Source organism: Camponotus floridanus, unplaced genomic scaffold (assembly GCF_003227725.1).
Source record: "Camponotus floridanus strain SB8 unplaced genomic scaffold, Cflo_v7.5 scaffold39, whole genome shotgun sequence".
NCBI lineage: Eukaryota > Metazoa > Arthropoda > Insecta > Hymenoptera > Formicidae > Camponotus > Camponotus floridanus.
The window spans coordinates 1,726,092-1,738,926 of NW_020229536.1; the positions used below are offsets into that span (position 1 = coordinate 1,726,092).

Here is a 12,835-nt window from a genome sequence, read left to right on the forward strand (position 1 = left end):
ATTCGAATTTTTATAACGAAAGTTTGATAAAAGATCATCATTTGCCTTAATTTTTATCGGTAAAACCTGAATTTCATTTTTCAAAATCTCTGACGTTTTAATAAATATGTGAATCATCTATAAATCTAGATACGTCTTTCGAATATTTTATATATTTATATCAAGATCATGAGATATATTTATTTGGATTTAGAAAGCTTAATATAAATCCACTTCGTGTAGATTCATGAAAATCATTTTTAAAATAATAATACAAGTCTGGAATAAATTTTTATTTCCTAGATTATCAATGCACATGAGACATTAATCAGCTGGAAGAAACGAGAATTTATAAGTATGTAGCATCGATTTATTTACAAAATTACAATAAATTATAATGGAAGTGGATTGATACCTTAACTCAGAATATGTGTGACTAATGTCATGCCAAACAATCGAGACTATTCTATACATTTGATGAAACGATATTAATTCTCGTCCAACCGAAATCACGTTGTCAATCTTTTGCTTTTAAGTTTCTAACATCATAAAGTACATATATAATTTCTTATATATATTATATATATATTTCATATTATATATAATGTACAATACCTTTCTCTTTCTTTCCTTCTTTCTCTTCTTCATTTATAAAATATAAATAAAATATTTTTGACAGAAGATTATATACCTACAATAATTTCTGTAAAAATGATATAATTATTTTTAGAAAAATATTAAAGAAAAGAAAAATTCGTCATAGATAATCACATCATAAGTGATATAAATAATTTAATAATTAACATGGTAATGCGAGCTAATAATACAGAGATCAATATGTGTCCATCTTGAATGTATATATCTTCCAAATACAAGAACAATACTAACATACTAATATATTATGCGTTTTGTATCAATGATCACGTTCAAGAAATACAATCGATGGACAGAATTCACTTTAGTCCTAATCAGACCTAAAGTTACTGCTAATCAATAACTAGATTTTTGATGGCCTAACAAGTGAAACGAATTTCCTACATCGCATTCCTGTCCGCATTCAAACATTATTTGACTAAAATTCATTTCAGATGTCGAATGCTACTGTTTAATGTGTATAATTGAGCATCGCTATTCGCAAGGCGTGTAAACATCTAAGCTATCTTATCACGAAACGATCATGCCGTATCTTACTACATCGTGATACTTATAATCAGTTGCTAAAAATAATAACGCGATATTATTACGAGTAACATGCAAATACACTTCCGAACGAGATTCCTGCATATTGTTTTCTTAAATCTTAATAATTATGAGCTTGAAATTACGACTACGTATACCCTGTAATAAATATAACGTGGGTAAATCGCATGCAATTTAAATGTACATAGTAAATCCCTCTTTGTAAATATGAACTTCATCTATTAACGAGTGCAATTATCGTCAAGTTAATTAGTTGTGCCTGTAAACAAATGCCTATTATTAACACCTATCTAATATTAACACAAACCAATATTGATGTACTAATACATCTCGCAAGGTATTAATATGTTCTTACTATAACAATATATATCCTACAAAAATACAGAATAAGTAATTACTTCTCGCGCCTAAAACTTATCACACATTATAATCTGTATAAATTATGAGATTTTTGTACTGCATAAAAAAGCGAAATTTAATTCTACCTAGGTCGCATTTTAATACTTATAAAGATACTGTGTAGAAATGTAGACTATATAAAACAAGTGTGTATAGTAAAAAATTTAAACCAAATCGGCTGCCAATATGCAACAAAAAACGAAATTAACGTTTCTTAACAAACTCACTTTTTCCTTTTATCGCAGTCGGTCGTCTTTTGAATTATCAGCTTATTTCGCTGTCTCGTTACCTTAGTTGTCGAGCGAGTATTCGGCGTGATCTGTTTTAATCCCTGCTGTAGAGCTCTACACGGACTAGCTGTACGCGGAAGTGCAGTACCTTTGAGTAGAGCTTCGACGTCTGCCAATCGCTTCTTCAAGGCCCTGTTCTCTTTCTTGTACCTCGCGAGCTCGGAATCCTTGTCCAATCTCTCGTGGCCGGAGCTGCTAGTCTCCTCCGCAAAGTGTCTGAATACATGATGCAACTTGTCCTCGTACTGCCTCTGCATCAAGACCATTCGTCTCTCGGCCTCCATCAGTCGCCAATCCTGATTAGCGATGTGCGCCTCCAGCTCCGTTATCTGAACTTCCAGATTTTTCGAACTCTCCTTCAAGTCGATTACCTTGCGAAAGTACTTCATAAATAACGTTATTATTTCACCGTGAGAGAGTTTCTTTAAGCGTTCCATCAGCATTCTCTCGCCCTTCTCACGTTGAGATTGATTCTCATCGAAATCTTTTCGTCCGCAAATCATTTCGTTCTTGTGCTCGATCATTGCATCGATAGCTTCGATGGTTTCGCCGCATTCCAGCAATTTACGTTCCTCGACCGTAGTCAGAGTCCTCTCCTTTTGGAATTTTTCATCTAGATCGCATTTCTCGTCTACCAAGCAGTCCCGAGTATGTCTCAAGTTTCTAATCTCGTGCCGTAGCGCTTCCTTCTCGTCTGTGTCCGCGGTTCTTTCCAAGTCCATAGATTTTTCTTTCAAAACGTGGTCCAGATGAGATATTCTCGCGCTTACATCTAATAAATTCTTCTTCTTATCCGAGCAATCAGTCTTCGGTTTTGTATTATGTCTCTCATCTTCACTCTCCGATTGCATTTCCTTCAACTTGGAAGCAGTCAAATTGTACTTCTCCTCGAGTTCGCGAATCTTCTGCTGATCCTTCGCAAGTTCTTCCTCCAATTGCTTTTTACGCTCTTCTTCGCGTTTTAGTTGTCGTTTCAATTTGTCCATCTGCTTCTTGGAAGTATTTAATGAGGCTTCAAGCTCCAGAACTTTTTTCGCCGAATCACCGGCAATTTGCTTTATCATGTCTATATCCATCAATCGTTTCTCGTAGTGTATCGCCATATTTTTCATTAGTTCAATTTCTTTCTTGTGTACCGATTTTTCCTCAGGCTCTCTGTACATAGATGCATTTTCTGCCTGTGCTAATTGTGTCTTTGTATTATAATATTCTTCTTCCAATTTACTACGTTTACGTTGAAATTTTTGCTTCGCATTAGTACGTGTATCAGAGTTCTTAATCATATCTGCTATAAAACGTTGCTTAATCTTAATTGTCGTCTGCAGTTCTTCGATACGTTTGTGCGCACCATCCAAATTTGATTGAATCCTCTTTACTTGTGTTTGCTTCGCTTCATTATTCAATGTTAGGGCTTTCAATTCCTTAATGGGTTCAGGTATCTCTGTGGTTTTTAGAGCATCGAGTAACAAATCTGGCGAATTGTCATTTTGTATTGCAAGGAAATTATCGTTAATAGCATTATCATTAATGTTGATTTCCGACTCACGATTATCTAACATACATGGCTTGGTATACTCTGACGTATGATTTCTAAGAATTTGATTGGAACAAGGTTTCAAACTATCATTGAAGACTAACACCTCATTACACATGTCAGAACCAGGAAGCATAGAATTTCTCCTAGAATTTGGATTTCTTAATGGTACAGGGCGAGCTACTGGTACATAATTATTATTCACGGATCTTGTCACTGGAGGCGATACAAGCTCAATATTTGTTTCTCTGAAATCGTCCTTTTTAGAACCAACAATTATATCGGTCTCTATTTTAAATTTGTTCATAAACTCATCTAGCTTCTCTAGAAAATCTGGACTTTCTGAGCTCGCATCACTTTGATCCTCTTCTTCATCTTCATCTTCGTCATCATCACCTTCGGATAGTTCGCTCTCAGAACTGGAGGTGCAATTGGAATTAAGCTTGAGTTTTACTTGATTCGCAGATTCATCCGTTTTCTCATCTGTTTCAGTTACTTCCTCGATACGTTCCAATGATCTCCTTGTATTCTCTGCATATCCTTGCAAACTAGTGGTCTCATCGCTAGCAATACATTCTTCGTACTCTTGTTTCATGCATAGCCACTGTTCAATTTGATCCTGTTCGGTATGTGGCAAGATATTATTCATCATGAGCTTTGTAAATAGGCCTTCTGCGTTAGAAACTAACTTAGACCATTGAGCAGCTGCAAATTCTAATCTAAACAGATCCGCGCTAGAACTACGTTCTCCAGAAGTAGCAGGCGTCATTGTGTCATGTGTCTCTTCACCAGCCTGTTCGTTTTCCTCTTCAGTTAACTGATGACGCTCGTGATCACGATGTTGATAGGATGGCATTGTCTCGACATATGGTGAGTAACATTGATGATTATTCAATATTCCTTGATATTGACTCCATAGCCCGTAATGCATCATTTTATCCACCTCATATAATCTCATCCAATGCTTGTTTAGTCAAATAAGTAAATTTGAACCTGCAGGATTTTTATTGTTACGCTTATGCAAAATTATTGTGACAATAGAAGCTATCATGTTCCAAATATTACATAATATTACATAGTGTTTTAACGAAATTGTAATAAAAATATTTAGATAATAAATTAACACTATATAGAGTACTTACTGATAAAATTCCTAATCTATCTCAAAATCGTGTCTTGAAATTTTTTATTACACGGAAAGATCGTCCAAGGCATATTGCAATAATCCAACGATATATTACGATTACAGAGATGGATATCACAAGGATTTAACGTTCACGAAAAAATATGTTCATTAAAAACTCTCGAGCTTTCTCTCAGCTGACAAAAGAGTCGATGTCAACTACGTCGAGCAGTGGAATCCACAGAATGGAATCGCGTGTTTGTATACTACGGCATAAAATCAGTCATTTCCATAAGAAAGATGATTAAATATTGATCTGCGAAATATGGGAATGATAATAAAATTACGAAATTAACGACGCAGATTAAAAGACTTCAGTATTTACACGATACATCAACGAGATCAGGTAAGGTTAGGCACCTTTAATAGACGGGGCTCTGAAAGAGAAGCCGCAGATAGCGCCTCTATGTTTATAAAACATGGACATTGAACTACGTAGCCAATTCCATGAAACTTCTTAATGGATAACACGCTGTCCAAATTGTGGTTCTGTTCCGTGCTATGTGCACAAAGTGTCGGTAATACACTCTAATTAGTCTAATGATAAAAATTTTGATTACAAATTTAATTAAATTTATCCGATTTAAGTCGTGGTTGATGTCACTTTAATCAAAAAATTCTCATTATTCCATTAAAATTACTTTTAAATGAATAAAATGTTTTGTCCTTATATATCTCAATGATATTGGAAACTTTTCTTTCGTTATCTATAATAATTTGCGACTTTAAATATCCATAAAATAAAAGCAAAAACTTTTATGTTTTGTTCGATCTTCTTGAAAGTATTTAAAATGAATTATGAAATTTTTAATATATAAAAATAATAATGTACTATACATATAAATTAAATATTTATATATATCGAACGAATGCATTCCGATTTAGTCGAATAGTGAATTAAATATTTATATATACCAAACGAAAAGATGAATCGGAATGCATTCGTTCGATTGATTCGTTATATATATATATATATATATATATATATATATATATATAAATATTTAACGAATTAATCGATTTAATTAATTAATTAAATATTTATATATATCGAATAAAAAAGCAAGTCGGAATGCAATCAGTCGAATAGTGAATTAAATATTTATATATACCAAACGAAAAGATGAATCGGAATGCATTTATTCGATTAATTCGTTAAATATTTATATATATAAATATATATATAAATATTAATCAAAAATGAAAGAAATATTTGGGGTGGACACATAAAATGGCACACCCTATATATATATATATATATATATATATATATATATATATATATATATAGTCAGACAAATGAAATTTTATAAAGCAAACCTCATCAAGATTCAACCGAATGCATCGCGAAATCACCGAATGATATTGCGACGAAAATAGAAAATTTAAATTTGATCATAAAGGAAGTTTCGCAAAAAATATCAAAAACAATATAATTAATCTCAAGAATTTTGTCTAAAAATTTAATCTGAGAAACTTGCATAGTTTTATTTTAACGCTTAATGTTGTATTATATATCTCCAGTTTTTTTATCCATCCCAGAATAATATTCAAAAAATCATCACTATACAATATTTTAATAAAGCATATGAAAGTAGTAAACAGAAGTTTAATTAAAATAAAGATTTTAGCCTAGCTATTTTAAAAATAATTGATTTATGAAATGTTACATTTCCTTCTATACTTTCAATTGAAATCTTTAAAATTGTCTTTTTTAAATATATTAATAATTATAATAATAAATAATAAATTTGGATATCTCTTTAGTAATTTACAACAATAAATAACAGAATATTTACTATTTAGAAGGATAAAAATTTCTTAAATCTTAAAATTAAATTAATCATAAATCTCCCGAAGAATCTATAAGAATTATATAAAGTATTAAGATCCTCGAAAAATATAGATTTTGCAAAATATTCCAAATGTTTCTTGCTTCATATAAAATATAAAGAAAGTTCAAAAGTTTATAGTAAATATTTTTGTTATTTTATTACAGTTTTCATAGGCATAATTTTGATACTTAATGCTTTATATAATACAATATATTAAATTATAAATTATAACATAATAGTAAAATATTATATATAGTAAATACATAATAATTACAAAACATTATTATTATGAACGATTTTTATACTACTGCAAGCTATCTTTTTATTCGTAATTACTATGCATTCCTATTCAACGCATTCCTTCTTCTAGTCCTGTAATGAACTATTATCGTATTATCGTCGCAAGATCGTAAGAACTCTTGTCGCACTTCTTTCTTCTTATGAAGTCCATCGGAATTTCTTCTGTGGCCATTTGTCCTCAAGCATTCTTGAGAGATGTTTCACTCAGTTCTCCTTTTCTTCCTTTTCTTGATTATTCTATCTTTTTTCAAAAGAATATTTATATAATGTATATTCATATATATATATATATATATATATATATATATATATATATATATGAATATGTGTAGATACACACACACATATATAATTATTGTATCTCTCTTAGTCTGACTCTTTCCCTTTGACCTGTCCGGCATGGGTGACCCTACTGGTAATTATGTTACCGCCGGCATAGCTCTTAGGATCATAAGAGTACTCAAACCTCCTCACCCGGCAAGGGCCTTCGTTAAGGTGGAGATACAATGAGGAGGAAAAAAATTTTTACTTTATTTTTATTTTCTTTTAAAAGGGTGTAGGTGGTGTAGGTAGTTTTTCAAATTTTCCAAATAGAAAAAATATAATACAAAGAATTTATAAAATATATATTATATAATTACACAAAATATTGTAGTGTATAATTACATATAACTTGCAATCAAATAAAAATATATTATAAGATATATATTATAATTATAGTATAATTATATATTTATTAATTGGTGATGTTATCAACATCATAAATATATTCGAATTTATCCAAATATTTTCAATAATATAGATAATTTGATGTTGAGAGCATTAACGCACTTATATGTGAATTTACATATTATTATAATAAAATATTATGCATCAAATTATACTATTAAAATTATACTATGAAAATTATAACAAAACTATGTGTAAAAGTTATTTATAACATTACAATAGAATTAATCTTGAATAAAAATTGATTTATTGCATAATATTTCATTCTGAAGATATTTTATAAAATGCAATATTTTATACACGCGGAGTACAATATAAATAATTTAAAAATTTAAATTACAATTTCATTTAATATATATAATCAATTATAATTAAATTGAAAATACATAGTCCATATAATACATAATTATAACAATAACAAAATATATATGTGTGTGTGTATTATAATATATAATATATAAAATTTTTAATACAAAGTTTTTCATTATTGTTAACACAAAAAATTATTAATACATAAAATTTCTTGTTGGAAATATATAGTATATAATATACATAATTATAACAATAATAAAAAATACATTATACGTAATACGATACATAAAAATATTATATAGAATACATACATAAATTATTTTATCATATTACACGAATATCTGAAATACGTACAATGTAAAACTGATTAGAAATTTTGAGAATAGCGTAGAGCTGATGTTTATCGCAACTAAAAAAATCATTAATAAATTTATCGATTATGTTTTTAAATAAGAAAGAGTACCCGGAATTTTAATACATTTTATAAGGTTTTCTAAAACAAATATTTAAAAGAAATATTATCGTGAAAAGATAAACTAAGCTTCGATGTTATCCAACAATTAAATGAGAAAAAAATCGCGATTTGAATTTTACAAATATATATGACAAATAAATAAATTGACAGTAATAGTAATATTTAATTACAATCCATATAATTTTTATAATAATCTCGACGGAATGTGCGCACACGCAATATAATTATTATCATTTTATGTAATAATAAAAATACTGCAATATTAGAGGCGCATTTCATATGATCTGCAATTATATATACGTAAAAAAATCAAACGCGAATGCAGAATTTAATGCTTGATTTATTATCATATACTTATAATTTTATGTAAAGAAATTTTGCGACCAAAAGTAAAATATACAATTTTGTTTCACGGACAATTGCAAACAAGCTAAACTCTAATAATTTTTAAACTAATCGCGTTATCACCACGTTCAATGAAGGATAATTGGCCCAACGATTAAATCAAATCAAAATCCCTCTGCCGAGTGACACGCTGGTTAATATCTGACAGAGAGAAGAACGATCCTAAAAGTGGAAAACGACTTCAATTTGTCTTATTTCTTCTATTTTGGATCTTGCGAAATCGATCTACAATGAATAGTTAAGTGATTCATTAAACATCAGAAATCCCTTTACAAGAAGGAACGAATCCCTGATCTTCCTAATTGCTCCTGATAACAGTGATTTCAGCAGCGAATTAACTGTTACCCTTCTTATCATTTTCAATAAATGAAATTAAAATTCTCGTAAAAAAAATGTTCTTCCATTTTAAGAAATATCTTTTTTTACTAAATAATGACTGGATATAATAGTTTTTATATACATGTTACAATCAAATATATTTAAAAGTAAAATGAAATACATGCGCTTTTATCGTTGCTTGATTAAATGTGTGAATAATAATAATTTTAGGGTACCAAATTTGCTCAAAATTCGAGACAAATCAAATCTGATAACAGCAAGATTAAAAAAAAATTCAACTTGAATATTTAGCAACATCAAATGAAAGATTATCAAGAAATTAATTTTTCTGTTGCATTTAACAGTTTAGCACGTAACAATAATTTGCAGATATCTTACTGATATCAGAGTACCCATTCGATTTGTCTCGAATTTTTTAATTAATCACACATTTTATATTATATCATGCATTCCTAATATATTATTAAGAATAATATTAAAAAATAGTTTTTCAAATATGTCACAATTTACGCACATGTATTTTATTATATGTATACTCTTATCTAAAATAAACTAATTATAATATACATAAGATAGTAAGGAGCATCCAGTAATTTCTGCAAGTGGTTTCTTAAAAGAGACCAAAAATAAAATTAATTCAAAATTAATTAATAAAATATACTTGTTTGTAACCATAATTTTTCAAATAATAAAAATTTTACACAAAAAAGTTTCCGCAAAAACTTATTAAATTAAATTTATATTTGAAAAAATGAATTTTATCTATTATATCCATTTTTGAATTATTATTTTCATTATTAAAATAATAGTGATATTAATAGGAGAATATTAATGGAAGAACATTTTTAACAAAAAGAGAAAATATATCTTCTCTCAAAGTATAATGAATTTTGTAATTCGATTTCAAACAATGTACGGTGATTGTCGTTAAATCACTGCCAAAACATTGTTTCCAGGAACCGCCACGAAAACCTGGGTTTAATTCCTATTCTGTAATGAAACTTTCAATTTTCAATGAGGCACCGAACTAAGCGTTGCGGATAGATCTCACAAAAACCGGCGAGAAATAACTTTCCCGCAATGAAAATCGTTTCGATTCTCCGCCAGTACAAACCGCGCATTTGCATGTCCACCTGACATGAGGGACAGCGATAAGGCTTCTTCGTCGAGACAGCGATCACATCCAAAAACGTGAAAAGAACGCAATTGTTTGCAATATAATTTATTATAAAATCGTAAATCAATAAATCGTAATCTATAAATATTTAACGCGATGCGAAATTCTCGAAATACATTAAATTAAAAACGATAATCAAAGAAAATTATTTTGTTTTCTATACAATTGCAAAGAAAATTATTTTGTTAGATTTTAATTTCCGCATGATTGATAATGTTTAATATTTCGCAATATTTTATTTTCGAATATACTTGTGTTTTCTATAATATTAAAAGAACGACCAATTTTACGTAAAAAGCTAATATCTAATTATTGGGTTAACATCGTGTTTTTCTTGATTCACTTTTATTTAATAACCTTTATATTATGTAAAAAAATCTTTTTTACGGTATTTGCGCGATTACGAAAGTTTCTCGAATTTATTAATAATCTTTTAGTATAAAAAATAAGCTATCCAAATATTTTGCAATAAAAATATTCAAATAAAATATATCAAATGTGTTAATTAAACAAATTTTATTATTGTACGTATTCACCTAATTTCGTGTAATGTACAATAGATTTCTTTTACATTATTACAACTAGATTATAATTTCTATACAATTGCAAAGAAAATTATGAAAAATAAAAAATAATATAATTACAATTTATAGATATAATTATAATGTTAATTACAATTTAATAATCGATGCTATTAGTATCAATATTCTCAACATAAGAAAATTGCAAAATTTTTATTATTTAAAATGATTATTCAATGATAATCAATGTATATGATTTCAAATAAGTTAGAAAAAAAAATTATTTAAATTGAATTACTTTTGTCTCTCAATATTTTATCAAATAAATATTATCATATTAGATACTAATAACATTCATCTTTGAATTTAAAATTGTATAATTTAAAAAAAAAATACAAATAATAAAATATTAAATTTAGTACATGTTATACGTATAATAAAATGCAACTTAAATGTGCATTATGTATTTAAGTTACATTTTTTACATTTTCCATACATTAATTTTTTTATTTTTATTTATAGTTTTTTTTTATAATTAATTTCAATTCTTTATATATAATTTATTTAATTTTATATGAAATAAATTATATATATATTATATATTTAATTTTTATATGCCCTAATAGCCCTAACAATCTTAACAACCCTAACAGACCTAATAGCCCTAACAAGCCTAATACAGACCCCTAAAAATAACTTTTTTTTATGTTTTTTTTTTCTTGAAAATAAATTTAATTTTTATATGCTTTAATAGCCCTAACAAACCTAATAGGCTTAACAAACCTAACAGTCCTAACAGCCCTAACAGACCTAACAGACCTAACAAAGACCTAACAGCCCTATTTGCTGGCTTACGCCAGCAGAAATTCACGATCAAGTGAAATTTGGGGAACCCTAATTAGGAATCCGCGATAATGAAAAATTTAGGAAGCCCTAACCGGAAATTCGCGATAAAAGGAAGCCTTAGCGGCGCAACACATCTTTTGGCCAATATTGCCAATATTGATGTATTTTCCAAGCCAGTTATCTCTGCTTCTGGCTATATTCATTATGACGACTATTTGTTTACGATCGTACGATATTATGATCGTATTTTAATGTGCGTCATTTAGTCGTCAGAAATCGCAAAATAAATTATCATGCATAAAATATAATTAGCATGCATTTTAACTCTCGGTCGGCGGGTTGCTTATAAATATTTTTATTTTTTAGATTAAATATTTAGAAATTAAAAATCTATTTTTAAAATCGTTTTGTAAAAGTCTGTGTGTCCATATATATATAATGGAAATAAATATTTCATGTATGTCTATATCTATTGTTATTTTACAAATATTTTTTCTTTTACTTTAATTTTTACACGTATTGTCCCGCCAATCAAGAGTTAGAAGCAACGGATTTCTTCATGCATTTACAAATCCTTTGCTTCAAAATAAAAAGTTGTCACTTACCGGCACTGATGCGCAACAGCGGAATTGATATTGAAGCTATGTTGTCTGTAACATACAAATATAAAATGCAAATTATATCAATGTTCAAAATAATTAATATTTTAAGAAATTATTATTGGACTCATTGAATTTTATATCCGATGTACGCAATTATAAATAGATGTATAAATATAAAATAATTTTATAAGTAATTAATTTTTTTAAGCAGAAACTTTTATAGAAAGAATTATTATAAAAATTTGTCGAATTTTTTCATGTTTAAATAATTTATATAAATCAAATTAATTAATTAATTAATTAATATAAAATTAATATAAATAATAATACACACCATCAGGTTGTTCCGCTGGTGCAAGATGCCTTTCCTAGGCCTGCTCCTCCTCTCAGATCATCTGGGTTGGTTACATCTATAACATACACATAGAAAATCCAAATTATAATAACATCCAAAATAATTAATATTTCAAAGAATTATTATTGTATGTATTGTGTATCTTATATTCAATCCATATAATAATAAGTAGATTCATAAAATAATTCTATAAATTAAAGAAAAACATTATTAATAATTCTTTAATAATTTTATAAAAGCTTATATCTTTACAAGAGACTATAGCTTTTATTTAAAAATCTTTTTCTCTCTTATTTAAATCATATAAATAAACAAATCAAATTAATTGTTGCGATTAATTGTTTGATTTAAATT

General features: G+C 28.0%; 1 protein-coding gene across 2 annotated transcripts; it reads right to left on the reverse strand.

Annotated features, from left to right (window-relative positions):
• Positions 1 to 1,747: 1,747 nt before the first annotated feature.
• Positions 1,748 to 5,005, reverse strand: LOC105254184 (kinesin-like protein costa). 2 transcript variants are annotated; one of them, XM_025411303.1, is made up of 3 exons: positions 4,873 to 5,005; positions 4,545 to 4,791; positions 1,748 to 4,395 (listed from the first exon to the last, which is right to left on the reverse strand). In XM_025411303.1, the coding sequence occupies exon 3, from the start codon at positions 4,358 to 4,360 to the stop codon at positions 1,802 to 1,804; it is 2,559 nt and encodes an 852-aa protein (XP_025267088.1). In that variant the 5' UTR covers positions 4,361 to 4,395; positions 4,545 to 4,791; positions 4,873 to 5,005; the 3' UTR covers positions 1,748 to 1,801. The 2 variants fall into 2 exon arrangements, with proteins under 2 accessions (XP_025267088.1, XP_011260999.1); XM_011262697.3 differs by having other exon boundaries at positions 4,545 to 5,005.
• Between the last annotated feature and the right edge of the window lie 7,830 nt (positions 5,006 to 12,835).